This window comes from Bufo bufo, chromosome 11 (assembly GCF_905171765.1).
Source record: "Bufo bufo chromosome 11, aBufBuf1.1, whole genome shotgun sequence".
NCBI lineage: Eukaryota > Metazoa > Chordata > Amphibia > Anura > Bufonidae > Bufo > Bufo bufo.
This window is the reverse complement of record NC_053399.1, coordinates 34,079,460-34,099,120: the sequence shown is the minus strand read 5'-3', so window position 1 is coordinate 34,099,120 and position 19,661 is coordinate 34,079,460. Positions and strand designations below refer to the sequence as shown.

Here is a 19,661-nt window from a genome sequence, read left to right as displayed (position 1 = left end):
AGAACCGTTCCTAACGGCTCTGCACAACCCAGCCGTAGAACAAGCCTCGCTCACTAGTAACAGGCTCGGTGTGTGTTAGTCTGATCTCCTGAAAGGTGGAATCCAAAAATTCATAAATCATTGATGATATAGCAATCACACATACATTGATATTCAGACCGAAAGAATAGTGGGTTTTGTCTAAGACAACGGTATGCATGGATGGCTGAAAAACATCGCTCTAGAGAAATCTACATTATTCTACACATATTAAACACGGAAGAAGGGGTTTAAAAACCCTTTTGCAATGTACAAACATGAATAAAAAATTGATAAAAAAATCACTTTTGTACATAATGTATATGCAAAAAATCTCTTAAATACACGTTTCAGGAAGAATTATTTACATGGATTAGCCTATGGAATGAACCACAGTCCTCAGGGGTGTACGCTTCTTTGCTGTAATGCTGCAAATCTCAACAATTTGAGATTCATTCTTCAACGGTTGGACAGAAAAAAAAATAAAGAAATTGGTTTGGCAGTATATTAAATATACAAAAAAAAAAAAAAAAAAAAAAAAAAAAAAAAACTTCCTAAAAACAGGAAGGAGCATAGGAGGAACAAACTGACATGGAGAAGAAATGAAAATTAATTTTCAGTGTTGTAAAGCAAAACGCAGTAAATTAGGTTAAGCCTGGGTTCACACAGATTGTTTTAGCTTGTATAGCCAAAAATGGACTTTCTTTTTTTAAGGAATACTGTCTAGTTTTGGCTAAAAGGGCATCTGTCAGCAGGTTTGTACCTATGACACTGGCTGACCCGTTACATGTGCGCTTGGCAGCTGAAGGCATCTGTGTTGGTCCCATGTTCCTATGTGCCCGCATTACTCAGAAAAATGATGTTTTAATATATGCAAATGAGCCTCTAGGAGCAACGGGGGCGTTGCCATTACACCTAGAGGCTCTGCTCTCTCTGCAACTGCAGCTCCCTTTTAACGTTGACTTACAGGGAAATCATTATCACGCCTGGCCCTGCCAAATTGGAGACGGCATGGCAGTTGCAGAGAGAGCAGAGCCTCTAGGTGTAACAGTAACGCCCCCGTTGCTCCTTGAGGCTCATTTGCATATATGAAAACCTCATTTTTCTCAGTAATGCGGGCACATGTGAACATGGGACCAACACAGATGTCTTCAGCTGCCCAAGGCACATGTAACAGGTCAGGCAGTGTCATAGGGACAAATCTGCTGACAGATGCACTTTAATATATATATATATAAAAAACTCTGTGTAAACCTGGCCAAGAGCTATAGGTGTATTGGAAGAGAGAACTAAGCTAGATCCTTCTCTTATTTATTTTTTTATTTATTTATTAATATTTTAAAAAATACATAAAAATACAACATCCAATGTCTGAATAAATATATTTAACAGGTTGCAAGATAATACCTTATTTTACACAAAAAAAAATTTCAGCTTTAGAAATCTTGTTAAATAACTTCGCTGTTGTCATATATTTTCTTTTTTTGTCTGTTTTTGTAACAAAATAAAAACTCTGAAATTACATAGAAAAAAAGACAAAATAGATTTGTCAAGGGGTAAGATAGTCCACTGAAAACCTATTCACAATTCCACTGTAAACATTAATAGACATTTAAAATAGTTGCATAATTCTGTGCTCTAAATTCCTGTAAAAAGTGGAAGACTATTTTCTCTTCATGTAGTTTTCAGTCCACTACATTCCCTTTCACAATTCATTTTGTCTCGCTTACTTACAGCTTTAAAACTGGGCACTCTGCTGAATACATTGGACTTTGGCAGTTCTGTACATTTGCAAGTGCTTCCGAAAACACGGCCTGTAAAAAATAAAACTTCAGGAGCTAATTTGCAGCTTTGTCGTAAAGTGCAGCTGCCAGGATCGGATCTTTAGTAGCTCGCTGAGGTTCGTTGTATGCACTTGTTTAATTTTATTTTTATACTGGGCAGGAGTGGGGTAGCGGGGATATATCCCTTTTCTGGGAGCTCCTTGAAAATTTTATTCAGACATTTTGTCAATTTTCTAACAAAAAAAAATAAAAATAAAAAAAAATATATAATCATGTCTTCAGGTTGAACAAAATAAGAAGCCATCGTGGCACGCTGACTGCTAGTCTCCTATTCCTAAATCATAATCTTATTTCAAAAGAAAAGACACATGACATGGAAATAATAAAAAAGCAATCCAGCAGAGGAAAGTTCAGAAACAAAAAAACAAACAAAAAAAAAAAACTACTTGGCAATGTCAAACTGGTTGAGTGCTTTTGTGTGGTGGGATTAAAGGGGGAAGGGAGGATAAGTGTCCATGGCAGCTGAGCCGGAAGTGAGGGCGCATATCACCTGCACTCTAGAGCAAGTGTATTCTGTGGGGGAGAAGACGACGAAGGACTCATTCCAGTCTCCGAGGACGCAGATGATGTTGAAGCTCCTGTATTGGACACTGTAAAGAGAGGAAGAAAAATATATTAATACATAGAAATATGTATTAGTTAATAACTGGAAGTTAAATACTGATGACCCATCTTCAGCCCCACCGATCGGCTGACTGAAGAGGTCACAGCGCTCACATTGCCAAATCAAGTGAAAAGGCTGCAATACCAAGCACAGCCTCTATACAATACACAGGGCAGTGCTTAATGAGGTTGTCCAAGTTATTTTTATTGATTACCTATCCTAAGGATAGGTCAATATCAGATCAGCAGGGGTCCGACACCCGGCACCCCTGCCGATCAGCAGTTTGAAGAGCAGGAGCACGCCGTGCCAGCGCTGCCTCATCTTCATTGTTTACCTGCTCGCCGTTGCATCGGCAGCGGTGAGCAGGTGTGATTACACCCAAGCAATCCCATTCACTGTATAGGAACGAGCCGTCCCATTGAAAATTAATGGGATTGCTTGGTTGCAATCACACCTGCTCACCGCTGCCGATGAGCAAAGAAGAGGAGGCAGCACTGGCATGGCGTGCGCCTTCTCTTCAAACAGCTGATCGGCGGGGGTGCTGGCTGTCAGACCCCCGCCGATCTATCCTGAGGATAGGTAATCAATTAATATAACTTAGACAACTCCTTTAAACCGGGTGTGCCATGAAACAGATTATACATTTTTCAAACCAGCACCTGGATCTCAATACTTTTGTAATAGCATGCAATTAAAAATTTAGCACAGCCAATGAGTTATTCAATGAAATGTATCTGTATTGCGCCACCTGCTGTTTGTTCTTTTCCTTATTTCTTGTGCGGGTGAACATGCTCAGTTTAAATGATTTACATTTTTTACATTATTCATGGCACAACTCCTTTAATAAGCTGTGGGGAGGCCACGGAGCTGCCCGAAGCACCACAGTCTCTTCAGACAGCTGATGGCAACACTAAGATTTACACTGATAAAATAGTCATGTTTTAGCCACAACATGATGCAGCCTTTATGGACCCGTGAAGAGAAGTTTTCACGTATTACAAATTATAGAGAAAACCCGTAATTAAAAAAAGTAACAAAAAACAAAACTTACCTTCCCGATCTTTCTTTTTTAACCGCTTCCGCCTCCTGTCTATTGTAGCTACTTCAGATTTCAAAGACATGTAGTATTTCCTGATTTCTTGCAACTTGTCTTGCAGGAAAACAATCTTATCTGCTCCAGTCATGTTATCCAACTCACCTAAGGAATACATGAAAAATACGGTAAGTAAAAAATAATCACAAAACAAATATTTTTCTAATAATACATTTTATTTTATTTTTTAAACAAAAGGGTGGATGGTTTTCTACTAAGTCACTCCAAATATTCTACTTCCTATCTAGAGCCTTTACCTTACTTTCTCAAGCCCCCTCTGATCCAGTGCCACTGGCTCTGTCCTTTTCCCCCCAAGCAGCAGCCAGTGACATATTGATGTGGTGGCAGTGGTGACAAGTAGGATACATTGGTGAACAGTAAATAGCAGGTATATAAAGGTGTGTCAAATACATACAATCAAACAACATAACTGATGCATTAAAAATAATACATACATACAATATACAAATATGTGCAAAAACCGCATAATGGTCATGATTATTAAAGTGACTAGTGCATTACATACAAGGGATTTCCAAGATACAGTAGATTACATGTCAAAATACCATAAGCCATATAATTGATTACATCTGTAGCTCATCAATATATCATTCGTGCATCAACCATAATAGTGCACATGTGCAAATAGGGAAGACTGATGATTTACTACCTGGGGTAATGCTGTCGCCCACATATACAATAGCGCTGTTCCGCGCGTTCTCAGGAGACCAGTGCGCATGTCCCAATCCATACACATCATCCCGGAAGATCGACTGATGCATAACAGTGCCGCCTACTGATGACGTCAGTGGCGCACACAATGGCATGTCACCGCCTTCTCCCAATGATGCCTCCACATCGCGGCGCATGCGCAATAGGTGCAGCAAGCTTGTTTGCCGCCATATTACATAAGGGAATCCGAGCAGAAGAAAGATAATCGTAAGATCTGTCGCTTGCTACCCTCCTCGTTCTCCATATTCAGTTGTTGTGGTTGAATCCCACAATAACGCAGGGTGGATGAGTGACCATCTTTTCCAAAATGGTATACTCTATTCCACTAGTCACCCCAATACCAGCGGCACGTCAGTGTCGTCAGTATTGTAGGATCTTATCCTGCTGAAGCATACAACTGTGAGGGTACTCCTCATATAACTGAACGATTTGGGACAAGCGGCAGTATATACCTACTGCAAGAAAATATAAATTGCTCATTCCCAATTTTTTTAAAAAATCTTGGCGGGACATACGCTTGGAAACCAGAAGAAAAAACTATATCTGTCTCAGCATAGTTATTTTTTCGTGGGTTCATCATCCACCAATCAGGTTCATCAGTTTTCTAAGGTGCCTTCTGTGCAAGTGTATCTAAGAAATCAATATGGAAAGTGTCAATATCATAAAATAGTAAAGTTACCCATTACATTAAAATCAATTAGTTACTCATAATTATGTGTTTACATTTTTTCTTATTCTTTTTTAAACCAATGAATCTGTCAACCGCAGAAGGTATTTTGGAACCCACATCAATGAAGCACAGGGGCAAAATGACCTCCTCACAATCCTCCACCATATCTATAATCAATGTTTAAACCTTTAGGATGCAAACTTTGTAATGTCTGAATCCAATGCATTTCTCTTTTTTTGAGTAGAGATACCCGATCTCCACCCCTCCGTGGCATTGGAACTTGATCCAGGATCCAACATCTAAGATCTTTTTCTTTATGTCCCAGTAACCCAAAATGTCTGGGCACTGGCAGATCTTTGCGTCCCTTTCTGATTGTGTAACGGTGATGTTGGATCTTAGATGTTGGATCCTGGATCAAGTTCCAATGCCACGGAGGGGTGGAGATCGGGTATCTCTACTCAAAAAAAGAGAAATGCATTGGATTCAGACATTACAAAGTTTGCATCCTAAAGGTTTAAACATTGATTATAGATATGGTGGAGGATTGTGAGGAGGTCATTTTGCCCCTGTGCTTCATTGATGTGGGTTCCAAAATACCTTCTGCGGTTGACAGATTCATTGGTTTAAAAAAGAATAAGAAAAAATGTAAACACATAATTATGAGTAACTAATTGATTTTAATGTAATGGGTAACTTTACTATTTTATGATATTGACACTTTCCATATTATTTTCTTAGATACACTTGCACAGAAGGCACCTTAGAAAACTGATGAACCTGATTGGTGGATGATGAACCCACGAAAAAATAACTATGCTGAGACAGATATAGTTTTTTCTTCTGGTTTCCAAGCGTATGTCCCGCCAAGATTTTTAAAAAAAATTGGGAATGAGCAATTTATATTTTCTTGCAGTAGGTATATACTGCCGCTTGTCCCAAATCGTTCAGTTATATGAGGAGTACCCTCACAGTTGTATGCTTCAGCAGGATAAGATCCTACAATACTGACGACACTGACGTGCCGCTGGTATTGGGGTGACTAGTGGAATAGAGTATACCATTTTGGAAAAGATGGTCACTCATCCACCCTGCGTTATTGTGGGATTCAACCACAACAACTGAATATGGAGAACGAGGAGGGTAGCAAGCGACAGATCTTACGATTATCTTTCTTCTGCTCGGATTCCCTTATGTAATATGGCGGCAAACAAGCTTGCTGCACCTATTGCGCATGCGCCGCGATGTGGAGGCATCATTGGGAGAAGGCGGTGACATGCCATTGTGTGCGCCACTGACGTCATCAGTAGGCGGCACTGTTATGCATCAGTCGATCTTCCGGGATGATGTGTATGGATTGGGACATGCGCACTGGTCTCCTGAGAACGCGCGGAACAGCGCTATTGTATATGTGGGCGACAGCATTACCCCAGGTAGTAAATCATCAGTCTTCCCTATTTGCACATGTGCACTATTATGGTTGATGCACGAATGATATATTGATGAGCTACAGATGTAATCAATTATATGGCTTATGGTATTTTGACATGTAATCTACTGTATCTTGGAAATCCCTTGTATGTAATGCACTAGTCACTTTAATAATCATGACCATTATGCGGTTTTTGCACATATTTGTATATTGTATGTATGTATTATTTTTAATGCATCAATTATGTTGTTTGATTGCATGTATTTGACACACCTTTATATACCTGCTATTTACTGTTCACCAATGCTTGAGAAAGGCTCATGCTTGAGCCGAAACGTCGCTTTTGCCACCAAATGGGTGAATAAACACATTTTCTGAAGAGTTGCTTGGAGTGCAGTCCGATTTTTGTTCTCTATAAGTGGGTAAGCACCTTTTACCGTACTTGGACATTGCACCCGTCCCGTTTTTCCACACTTCTCAGGGTGGTGCTGCCAGTGGTTTTTTTTCTATATATATATATATATATATATATTTTTTTTTATTTATTTATTATTTTCACAGGATCTCTGGCAATTTGCTACAATTAAAACTAACTTTTTGTACTTCCTGTAAAATCTGTTTCTCTTCCGTTTATTGGGGGACACTAGGAGGCGACACTAAGCACAAAGGTGTGAGCTCCTCCCTCCAGCTATACCCTTCCTACAGGGACTAAGCTAAATCAGTTAGTGCAAAAGAAAAAAAACTGGAAAACCAAACAATGTACAAACCCAGAATCACGCAGGCCACGACGAGGCCCGCAGCCAGAGAGAACGGGTGGGAGCCGTGTCCCCCAAGGAATGGAAGAGAAACAGATTTTACAGTAAGTCCAAAAATTATCTGCATCATTGGGGGACACCGGCTTGACGTTACAGAGCCGTCCCAAGGATGGGTCATAAACGAAGAAGACCTCCGGCCAATCAGAGAACTGCCGTCTGCAAAACTCTCTGCCCCAGAGAAGCGTCAGAAGATGTAAAAAGTGTGTACTCTGTAAAACTTGGAAAAAGTGTGTAAAGACGACCAGGTGGCCGCCCTGCACACCTGAAGGGGCGAAGCCCCATGATGTACTGCCCAAGAGGCCCCCACTACCCGAGCAGAATGAGCAGTAACCCGGAAGAGCAGCAGATACGGCACGCTTCCACAATGGTCAAATTAATCCATCGGGAAATTGAAACTTTTGATGCAGCCAGCCCTCATCTCGGTACCTCTGGAATGACAAATAGAGAATCCGTCAGTCGGAAAGAGGACATCTGAGACAGATAGATGCGAATGGCCCGAACCAAATCCAGAGTGTGGGGCGACTGTTCACGAGGATGAGCCGGGGCAGGACAAAATGAAAGGAGACCGACAGGAAAGAGCCGCTAGCTCCGACACCCTACGGATGGAAGTGATTGCCACCAAAAAGGCCACCTTGTAGGACAGGAAGCAAAGGGACACCTGCTGCAAAGGCTCAAACGGAGAGGACTGGAGAGCGCTGAGCACCGGAATAAGGTCCCATGGATTCAACGGAGGATGGTATGGGGGCGCAGCATGCAAAACCCCCTGCAGGAAGGTCCAAACCGCAGAAATCGAAGCCAGGTTTCGTTGCAAAAGAATGGAAAGGGCCGAAACTTGCCCTCTGAGGGAGCTGATAGCCAGCCCCACGTCCATGCCCGACTGTAGGAAATACAAGAGTCGAGGCAATGAAAACCGAATGGGAGACAACTGGTGGCGTTCACACCAACTTAGGCTACTTTCACACTAGCGTTCGGAGCGGATCCGTCTGATGTTTCATCAGACGGATCCGCTCCGATAATGCAGACGTTTGCATCCGTTCAGAACGGATCCGTCTGCATTATTACTTAGAAAATTTTCTAAGTCTGAAAGTAGCCTGAGCGGATCCGTCCAGACTTTACATTGAAAGTCAATGGGGATCGGATCCGCTTGAAGATTGAGCCATATAGTGTCATCTTCAAGCGGATCCGTCCCCATTGACTTCCATTATAAGTCTGGACGGATCCGCTCGCCTCCGCCCGGCCAGGCGGACACCCGAACGCTGCAAGCAGCGTTCAGGTGTCCGCTCACTGAGCGGAGCGGAGGCTGAGCGCTGGCAGGCGGATGCATTCTCAGTGGATCCGCCTCCACTGAGAATGCATTAGGGCCGGACGGATGCGTTCGGGGCCGCTCGTGAGCCCCTTCAAACGGAGCTCACGAGCGGACACCCGAACGCTAGTGTGAAAGTAGCCTAAAGCAAGACTTCCAGGTCCGGTGATAGATCCGGGAGGACGATTGTTTTCTAGCCCGAATCATGGTCTGGAAAACAGCATCCGAGAAACCCTAAGCCCTTAGTACGGCGGCTTCAACAGCCATGCCGTTAAATGTAGCGACCCTAAATTTGGGTGGAAGATCGGTCCCTGCAACAAGAGGTCCTCCCGAAGGGGAAGACGCCAGGGTTCGTCGGCAAGGAGGGAGACTAGGGACGCGTGCCATACTCTGCGTGGCCATGAGAATGACAGGCAGACCTTCGGACCCGATTTTTCGGAGAAGAGGTGGAATGAGAAGAAGAGGAAGGAACACGTAAGGAAATGTGAACTGCGTCCACGGGATCACAAGGGCGTCCGAGGCCCGTGCCAGAGGATCCTTGGACCTCGCCACAAAGGTCTCTACCTTGCGGTTGAAGCGGGAGCATGGCTCTCCGCCCAGGAGAGGATGAGCGCTGCTTCAGATATGGCTGTGGGGCTCCGAGTGCCACCCTGGTGCTTTAGATATGTGACTGCCGTGGAATTGTCGGATTCAACCCGAACTAGATACCCCCAGAGACAGTCTGTCCAATTTGCCAGAGAGACGAATCACCCACAATTCCAGAATATTGATCGGAAGTTGGCGTTCCTCACGGGACCAGGAGCCCTGGTCACCGAGAGATTGTCCAGAACCCCCCCCAGCCCCAGAGACTGGCGTCCGTTGTCAACACTATCCAACGGAGGGGAAGGAAGGAGCGGCCCGACGTCAGCATCGGAAACATAAACCACCACCGAAGTTTTCAGCGCATCGGGGCAGGGAGACGGATGAGTCGATCCAGGGAGGCTGGGGAACGGTCCCAAATAGACAGAATGCACCGCTGAAGAGCCCTGGTATGAAACTGAGCTTAGGGCACTGCTTCGAAGGAAGAGACCATGTGGCCCAGAGTGCCGAATGGGAAGAGTCCGAGTCCGCAACAAAGGGAGGATCTGACGACAGAGAGCAGAGAGTTTGTCCGGGAGCAAGAAAATCTTGGCCCGATCGGTGTCGAACAGCATGCCTGGAATGACGGACCCTTGATCAGGATATCGTCCAAGTAAGGAATCGCCACTATCCCCCTGGTATATTCATATTTGGGACATACCCTGGGTAAGGTTTATCAAATAATTTATTTACAGATTCCTATATACGCGTTGAACCTATCTTGCCCCAGGTGAAAATGTAAAACTTCACTTTAGTTATTATTTGAATTAAACTACGTGCTTTATACTTTTATTTTATTTTACTTAAAGAACCAAAGAAAAGAAAAAGGTTAAAAATACAGTAACCACTCCACTGTACGGTCAAATATTGATCAGTGGGTCAGGAGGGAGAGCACGTGCACTCTCTCTCACCCCTGTCACTTACAGGCAGTTTGCTGCCTTTATGCCGCTTGCAGTGACACCTTCAACTAGGCTGGGTTGTGGGAACTGAAATCACTCATCCCCCTACCAATACAGCACATAGATAGTGCCATATGCTAACTGGTCTTTATCTATCCCTTTGGTGGTGCACACTGCGTTCGGAACATTCACGGTTTTGATACCGTATCTCACTGCTAAGCTACTCTAGCTTTGATAAGTAGGCCAGCCGGACTACTACTAACTAACTGACAGTGGAGTAAAACGCTGATTTAAAAACTAAATCTGCCCCCCAACATGTTTCACCAGATAACTGGCTTCTTCAGGGGATTTGGGCAGCAATGAGTACCCTATCAAACTGGAGGTTTATATAGGTGGTATTGTGATTGACAAACTCTGCAACCAATACAATGTGTGACTGAATACCTGTCAACTGGCTGCGCCATCTACCTACACCATCATCTCTAGCGCGCCATCGTCATCCAAGTCGCTTACTGAGAACGTCATCAGCGACGTCCTGCCCTTCCAGTGGCTGCGCGCAGACTTTGATTCTCAACGGGGAGAATACTGCGCGATCAGCGGCTGCGCAAACACTTATATCTGAACGCCGATGGGGCATGTCTCCTGTGCACTATAGAGGTGCTGTGATAAAGGAGACTAATAATAACTCGATAAGTGAATGTGTACAGGATAAATGAAGCTAGTGGTATGTAAATGAGTGGATGCTCTATGATATATGATAATAGTGATATACTTAGAAATAGATAAGTGTACAAAGCTTGAGTGGGCTCTCACCTCTGAAACCCTGATGAATATGTTTTGTGTATAATACTGCATAGTTGACATGCTAATCTGTAATGACCAAGTGTCACTCACTACTGAGAGGTTATATCTCATGGGCAGCTGTGATTTTGGCACAGTGTCAACTGTAGTGCATCAGCCGTTTAATTTAAAGGGGACTACATGGGATGATGGTGCAGAATCAAATCAACCATAGGCTTTGTACTATATTGCAGCATTGCTCAAGTGTTGTGTCACATGAGCATCTGTAGTTCTAGCACTGTATCAAGGCAGTGCTTCGGCTATGTCGTTTAAAAGGGGTTCCCCAGGTAGTGGTGCAGAAATGATCTGCCATAGGGATTGATCCATATTACAGCACAGGTCACACTTGCAAGCATGACTTTGTTTTCAGATGTAACAGTACACGCTTTACATGGTTGCTATTACAGAATACATTCTTAGTCTGATTAGCGAGGTAGAAAAACCTCTATTTACAAAAAACGTGATCAGCGAGTAGGGTACTCCGAATTTTGGCTCTATATACATAGGTGTCAACTGACACTTGAAAAATGGAAAAGTCATAAAGTGGAGTTGACTAGAAATATATAAATTTATTGCCACATAAGTCCTCTCCCTCATTTTCACAGGAAAGCAGTAAATGCAAATCCCTCATTGAGCCCCCTTGGACTGAGACTATCAAGTCGATAAATCCATCTTTTTTTTTTTACAGATGCCCCAGCCCCTGGTATGAAACAGCCATGACTAAGGCCAGGATCTTGGTAAAGATCGGTTGAGGGCTTTGAGGTCTAGGATGGGACGGACTGTACCCTCCTTCTTGGGGACCACAAAGAGATTAGAGTAGAATCCGCAAAGACAGTCTTGAGGCGGAACCGGGACAATAACTCCCAGGCGCAGAAGGGAGAGAATAGCCTGAAAAAAGGAATGGGCGGCGGAGGGGGTCACAGGGGACTAGCGAAAAAACCAGGGCGGAGGTGGGGAACGGAACTCCAGTTTGTAACCCTCCAATATGACTTCTCGCACCCAGGCATCCGAGACGTGAGCTAGCCAGACATGCTGGAACAGATGAAGATGACCTCCCACTCGACTGGGGGGCACTAGACCACATGTCATGCAGAGGATGACTTAGGGGTATAGAGCTTGAAGCCCTGCTGGCGAGGACGCCAGGGAGGGCGAGGTTTGAAAGATGGTTTGCGCTTCTGCTATGGGGCAGATTTGTCGGTTGGCCGCTTCGAGCTGGAGGAACTGCTAAAGGGCCGAAAAAGAGGTCTGTGCTTTTTAGATATGTTGAAGCGCGTCCTGCTCTGCGGCAAATGAGTGCTTTTACCCCCTGTAGCATCAGAGATAATCTCATCCAGACGCTTGCCAAGAAGTCTGCTACCTGCAAAGGGAAGGGACGTCAAGGCCTCTGGAACGGGATATAAGACGTCTAAGCGTTTCGGTAAAGCAAAAACGCCTGTCGGGGAAGTTCCATTCCTTGCAAAGGGAGAAATCAAACTCCAGGTGGTTGGGGAACACCTTTGGTGAGCGACAGGATCGCCTGAAGGAAAAACAGAACCGGCAGAGGAGGGCGCAGGGTCCTCAACCTGTAAGGTTTCTATAACCGTTGCGATGAGATTGTCTTCCATAGCGGACAGTTTGGAAGACTGCTCCTCCGGTGAGACAAAAATTAGCGTCTGACCACTTTCCCTCAGAACACGCCTCTTCTAATTAGGGTGCGTCGGGGCAAGACTCCCTGGGAGGTGGATGAAACGGGGGACGCAGACGCCCTTCGAGGAGAGGTTGGTCTGACACGTTTTGCAGGACAGCCCCGATGGGGAGTAGCAGAGGGTTCCCCAGAGTCTGACAGCCGGCTTTCTCGCTGCACCTATGCCAAATACTGAACGGGACGGCGTAGGAGCGAGTTTTACACGGCAGAGGGGGCCAGCAGGGGAACCAACGCTGGCCTGGTCCTGTCAATCAAGACAGAAGGGCATGGAAATGAGGTGGGCGAACGGAGCCTCTAGGAGCAGGTGCAATGCGCCCCCCCCCCCCTGCTTCTAGAAGCTCATTTGCATATCATAAAAGTTAAAATTACACGAAAACAGGAGCATACTTAAATAAAAGAAATGCAGAGTTAAATTCAGGTGACATTTTCACATCTATAATGTCAGCCTGTTTAATAGCAAAAATTGGGATGACAGAAACCCTTTAACTCTTTCCCCGCCTGGGGGGACAAGGCTTTGTAGGGGCCATCCTAGCAAATAACCTGTGAAGGGGGAGGGGGGGAAAGGGGGGCTTGGAGCCAGGAATACTTACCCGTCTTCCACCCCCCTGGTTCCAGCTGGGTCACCACCTTCGGTGTGTGGCCCCTTGGGGAAAGCTGCTACACCAGAAACATAGGGGACTTGTCATGGGCAGCCGTAGTGACCCGAAGGCTGGCGTTTTAGCTTAGTCCCTGTAGGAAGGGTATAGCTGGAGGGAGGAGCTCACACCTTTGTGCTTAGTGTCGCCTCCTAGTGGCAATAGCTATACCCAAGGTCAAGCCTGTCCCCTAATGATATGGATGAGAAAACCCTATTAAGTGTATGTTTACACAGTGTAACGCATAACGGAATCCATCGTGAATCATTTTTTTTTATCAATCACTGTGTGAAAACACCGCTGCATTGTAGGTTATCGACAGCTGCTTGCTGAGGGTCTTGGGATCAACTGATCGGTTCCAGTGACTTACATATTTATGGGGTTGTGTGTGAGGGGATCAGCTCTTTAATCCCCATATTTTCTTGTATATGCAATCTCCTGGAAGTCTTTACACTGAGTGACCATCTACTTACTGAGCTGTAACGTCCACTTGTACGTTCTTGAGGAGTGCTGGTGTTTCTCTCGATGCTTATCCTTTTCTATATCTTTTGTATGCGGAGACGTGATTCTTGCTGGTGATCTCATGATCTTTTGAGGCTTGGGAACATTTACATGTTTACCTGGAGAACATTTACTGGCGCTGTCCACAGCAGAAAGGTCTTCACTGTCGCTGCTTTGCCCTGAAAATAAAATGTGAAAAAAAGCCAATGAAACAACACTCAGAACTAGGTGCGAGGATCATAAAGATAAAAAGGGGGTTCAAGCTCTGACTGATAAGGCTCATGAACGGGTGTCTCACCTATCCCATTCTTCTCCGTTTTCAATGAAGTATTGATTCGCTTTGGTGTACGCTTCTGTTTCTTTGCTAGTGCTCCCATGTTGCTGTCACTAATCCGTTTATGGCCTGATAAAGAATATAAAGATTTTAAAAAAAGTCAAGATAAGATAAAGCAAAGTCCAAGTATCTTGTTGGTACATTAGAAGTAGTACCACTTGTGTCTATGGTGTTATCTGGTACTGTTGTTTAGCGCTATCCAAGTGAATGAGGATCCCATATAGGAGTGGTGGTACAGTCCTGATCAAAAGTTTAAGACCACTTGAAAAATGGCAAAAAATCTTATTTTACATTGTTGGATCTTAACAAGGTTCCAAGTAGAGCTTCAACATGCGACAAGAAGAAATGGGAGTGAGACAAAACATTTTTTAAAAATAACGGTTAAACTGAAACAGGCTGTTTTTTCAGCTGTTCCAAATTTTAGGACCACATGCTTTTAAAAGGCCAAATCTGTGCAAAGATGTGGATTCATTGTCATTTTCTGTCAGGTAGTCACACGTTGTGATGGCAAAGGCAAAAAAACTCTCTTTTTGAACGTGGTCGGGTTGTTGAACTGCATAAGCAGGGTCTCTCACAGCGCGCCATCGCTGCTGAGGTGGGACGCAGTAAGACAGTCATTTGGAATTTCTTAAATGATCTGAGGGTTATGAACAAAAAAGTAAAGTGGAAGACCCAAAAAATGTCCTAAGCTCTGAGCCGGAGCATCCAATTGGCTGTCCGTCAAGACACTGGACGGTCCTCGGCCCAAATTAAGGCCCTTACTGGTGCTGACTGCAGCCCCATAACCATCAGACGGCATCTGAGACTGAAGGGCTTCAAAAACAAAAAACGTCTTCAAGGACCTCGTCTCCTTGAACGCCACAGAACTGCTCGTTTGGACTTTCAAGAGAGCAGCAAACATGGGACATTCAAAGGTGGAAGAAAGTTTTATTCTCTGATGAGAAAAATTTAACCTTGATGGTCCTGATGGTTTCCAACGTTACTGGCATGACAAGCAGATCCCACCTGAGATGTTTTCTACGCGCCACAGTGGAGGGGCGCCATAATGGTCTGGGGGGCTTTTTCCTTCAGTGGAACAATGGAGCTTCAGGAAGTGCAGGGGCGTCAAACGGCCGCTGGCTATGTCCAGATGTGGCAGAGAGCATTCCTCTGACTGAGGGCCCTCGTCTGTGTGGTAACGACTGGGTTTTTCACTAGGACAACGCTACAGTACACAATGCCCGCAGGACAAGGGACTTCTTCCAGGAGAATAACATCACTCTTTTGGCCCATCCTGCGTGTTCCCTGATCTAAATCCAATTGAGAACCTTTGGGGATGGTGTGGCAAGGAAAGTTTACAAAATGGACAACAGTTCCAGACAGTAGATGGCCTTCGTGCGGCCGTCTCTCACCACTTGGAGAAATGTCCCCACTCACCTCATGGAAACGCTTGCATCAAGCATGCCAAAACAAAATTTTGGAAGTGATAAACCATAACGGCGGGAGCTACTCATTACGAGTTGTTTTGTCTCACTCCCATTTCTTCTTGTTGCATGTTGAAGCTCTACTTGGAACCTTGTTAAGATCCAGCCATGGTAAATATGATTTTTTGCCATTTTTCAGTGGTCTAAACTTTTGATCAGGACTGTATTTGTATTTAAAAAAAAGTTTGCTTTTGCCTAATCTTAATGGTGGATGACCAACCTCCAGTGGCGTACCAAGGGGGGGCGGCCCGCCCCGGGTGCCACTCACAAGGGGGGTGCCAGTGGTGTAGGGATCGCCATAGCAGCCATAGCAATGGCTATGGGGCCCTACGCCACTGGGAGCCCGCCGCGACTGAGGATAAAAAAAAAATAAATGTGACGAGTGGGCCAGGCGTGGCGCTGTGATAGGGGCAGGGCTCCAGATGGTCTCTCCCTCCCCCTGTGCTGCTGCCGCTGCGGCCAATAAGAAGAGGGACAAGGCCGGGGGAGGGGCTGTGGCCACTGCGCCACCAATGAAGATAACTGACCTGTTAATACAAATGCAGGAGGCGGGTGCCGGAATCAAATAGCCGGCACCCGACCTCTATGACAGGGAGCTGCGATCAGCGGCAGTTAACCCCTCAGGTGCCGCTCCCTGTCATAGAGGTCGGGTGCCCCCCCCAGTATAATAAACTTGAGTGCGCCCCCCCCCAGTATAATAAACATTGAGTGCGGCCCCCCCAGTATAATAAACATTGGTGGGCAGTGCCAAGAGGGTTAAAAATAAAAAATTAACTCACCTCCTCCAATTGATCGCGTAGCTGCTGCCGGTCTCCTTGTTAATTTCTTCAGGACCTGTGGTGACGTCACTGAGCTCCAGCCTCTATCACATGGTCCCATTACCATGGTGATGGATCATGTGATGAGCTCAGTGACATCACCACAGGTCTTTGACAGGTCTGAAGAAAGTACAGGAGACCGGCTGCTACGCGATCAATTGGAGGTGGTGAGTTAATTTTTATTTACTTTTTTAACCCTCACTGGCACTGCCCACCAATGTTTATTATGTTGGGGGGGGGGGGGGCGCACTGCACCACCAATGTTTATATGTTTATTATGCTAGGGAGGGGGGGCGCACTGCCCACCAATGTTTATTATGTTGGGGGGGCACACTGCGCCACCAATGTTTATTATACTAGGGTGTTGGGGGGGGGGGGGGGGGGTGCAATGCACCACCAATGTTTATATGTTTATTATACTAGGGAGGGGGGGCGCACCAATGTTTATTATACTGGGGTTTAAGGGGGTGCAGGTTTTTATTTTATTAAGGAAGGGTTAAGGGGTCTATTAAGGGGTGGTTAATGGGTTTTATTAAGGGGGGTTAATGGGTTTATTTCGTTAAGGGGGTGTGCAGAGGTTTATTTTATTAAGGGGTTTTATTTTTATTTATAAATATTATTGAAAACATTGAAAAAAGTTTGTGCATGTTTTCTTAACTTTCTTGGGGGGGCGTCCCAGCTGCTTTTGGTCCCCTGTGGAGCAGAAATGTGATGTGCAGTCTGTGGTCACGTGCAGCACTTGGTGGAGATGCGTCTCCGAGCAGCAGAAGCTCAGTGGTCATGTACTGCTCAGGAACATGTCATCACTGAGGCCACTGAATGGCTGCAGCAGTGCCAATGCACATGACCACAGATGTAATGTCACATTTGCGGTCCACAGGGGTCAGAAGGGAGCGGAGACGGGACCCTCTACCTGGAACAAGAGGTGAGTGCCCTACCCCCTTTATTCTACACAGATTAACCCTTGTATATGTCAGTCAAGGACAGCTGAGGTTACAGAAATCGTGCAGCTCGCTGTGATATGCTATTTGTGTAGCTTACATTCAATGTTATAGGACTTGTGGAAACGGCAAAGCACAGCTTGTAACTCCGGTCACCCATGGCCACTGTTTAACAATTTCGTTACCAGCGCCATACATGTACGACACTGGTAGCGCTGTGCAAGCATGACGCCTGCTCGGGCGTGCAGCGGGAATCATGGCCGGCAAGTCTCTGCTGTTCCAAACAGTGACCTGTGGCTAATTACCACAACCGGCAATAATGTCGATCGCGGTAATTAAATGCTTTAGATGCCGTGATCAAGTGAGATCACGGCACCTGAATGCGCAAAAACCCGGAAGCGTGAAGTACTGAAGCCCCGTGCGGCCAATCAGGACTTCAGTACATGCGCTAAATGCTCTGAATCTCTATGAAGAAATTCAGAGCATTAATGCTGCAATTCTTTATTTTGGCCACCAGATGGCAGGCCAACATACTTTGACACAATTCTAACATTTTTGGCTCTATACACCACCACAATGGATTTGAAATAAAAACAAACAAGATGTGCTTTAACTGCAGACTGTCAGCTTTAATTTGAGGGTATTTACATCCAAATCAGGTGAACGGTGTAGGAATTATAACAGTTTGCATATGTGCCTCCCACTTGTTAAGGGACCAAAAGTAATGGGACATAATAATCATAACTCAAACTTTCACTTTTTAATACTTGGTTGCAAATCCTTTGCAGTCAATTACATCCTGAAGTCTGGAACGCATAGACCTCACCAGGCGCTGGGTTTCATCCCTGGTGATGCTCTGCCAGGCCTCTACCGCAACCGTCTTCAGTTCCTGCTTGTTCTTGGGGCATTTTCCCTTCAGTTTTGTCTTCAGCAAGTGAAATGCATGCTCAATCGGATTCAGGTCCGGTGATTGACTTGGCCATTGCATAACATTCCACTTCTTTCCCTTAAAAAACTCTTTGGTTGCTCTTGCAGTATGCTTTGGGTCATTGTCCATCTGCACTGTGAAGCGCCGTCCAATGAGTTCTGAAGCATTATGGCTGAATATGAGCAGATAATATTGCCCCAAACACTTCAGAATTCATCCTGCTGCTTTTGTCAGCAGTCACATCATCAATAAATACAAGAGAAGCAGTTCCATTGGCACCCATACATGCCCACGCCATGACACTACCACCACCACCATGCTTCACTGATGAGGTGGTATGCTTAGGATCATGAGCAGTTCCTTTCCTTCTCCATTCTCTTCTCTTCCCATCACTCTGGTACAAGTAGATCTTAGTCTCATCTGTCCATAGGATGTTGTTCCAGAACTGTGAAGGCTTTTTTAGATGTCGTTTGGCAAACTCTAATCTGGCCTTCCTGTTTTTGAGGCTCACCAATGGTTTACATCTTGTGGTGGACCCTCTGTATTCACTCTGGTGAAGTCTTCTCTTGATTGTTGACTTTGACACACATACACCTACCTCCTGGAGAGTCTTCTTGATCTGGCCAACTGTTGTGAAGGGTGTTTTCTTCACCAGGGAAAGAATTCTTCGGTCATCCACCACAGTTGTTTTCCGTGGTCTTCCGGGTCCTTTGGTGTTGCTGAGTTCACCGGTGCGTTCCTTCTTTTTAAGGCTCCTTTCACACGGGCGAGTATTCCGCGCGGATGCGATGCGTGAGGTGAACGCATTGCACCCGCACTGAATACCGACCCATTCATTTCTATGGAGCTGTTCACATGAGCGGTGATTTGCACGCATCACTTGTGCGTTGCGTGAAAATCGCAGCATGCTCTATATTCTGCGTTTTTCACGCAACGCAGGCCCCATAGAAGTGAATGGGGTTGCGTGAAAATCGCAAGTATCCGCAAGCAAGTGCGGATGTGGTGCGATTCTCACGCATGGTTGCTAGGTGACAGTCTATTCACTGTATTATTTTCCCTTATAACATGGTTAAGGGAAAATAATAGCATTCTGAATACAGAATGCTTAGTAGGTGATTGAGGGTTAAAAAAAATTAACTCACCTTCTCCTCTTGTTCGCGTAGTTCCCGGTCTCTTCTTTACTTCTTTAATGATCAGCTGTGGGCTAAAGGACCTTTGGTGACGTCAGATCACATGCTCCAATCACATGGTCCATCACCGTGGTGATGGACCATGTGATTGGAGCATGTGATCTGACATCACCACAGGTCCTAGCCGGTATTTTCATCTTTTGAGAAGTAAAGAAGAGACCGGGAACTACGCGAACAAGAGGAGAAGGTGAGTTAATTTTTTTTAAACACTCAATTAATCACCTACTAAGCATTCTGTATTCAGAATGCTATTATTTTCCCTTATAACCATGTTATAAGGGAAAATAATAACATCTACACAA

The 19,661-nt window shown here is 45.1% G+C and overlaps 1 protein-coding gene across 3 annotated transcripts in view; it reads right to left on the bottom strand.

The window, feature by feature from the left end:
* Positions 1–1,150: 1,150 nt before the first annotated feature.
* Positions 1,151–19,661, bottom strand: part of ARID4A (AT-rich interaction domain 4A) — a 111,427-nt gene continuing 92,916 nt past the window's right edge. For all 3 annotated transcript variants that reach the window (XM_040411278.1, XM_040411280.1, XM_040411279.1), the window contains 4 exons: positions 13,984–14,088; positions 13,658–13,864; positions 3,518–3,664; positions 1,151–2,452 (listed from right to left, as the gene is read on the bottom strand). In XM_040411278.1, coding sequence (XP_040267212.1) covers positions 2,349–2,452; positions 3,518–3,664; positions 13,658–13,864; positions 13,984–14,088 — 563 coding nt within the window. In that variant the 3' untranslated portion in view covers positions 1,151–2,348. The remainder of the gene's footprint in view (positions 2,453–3,517; positions 3,665–13,657; positions 13,865–13,983; positions 14,089–19,661) is intronic.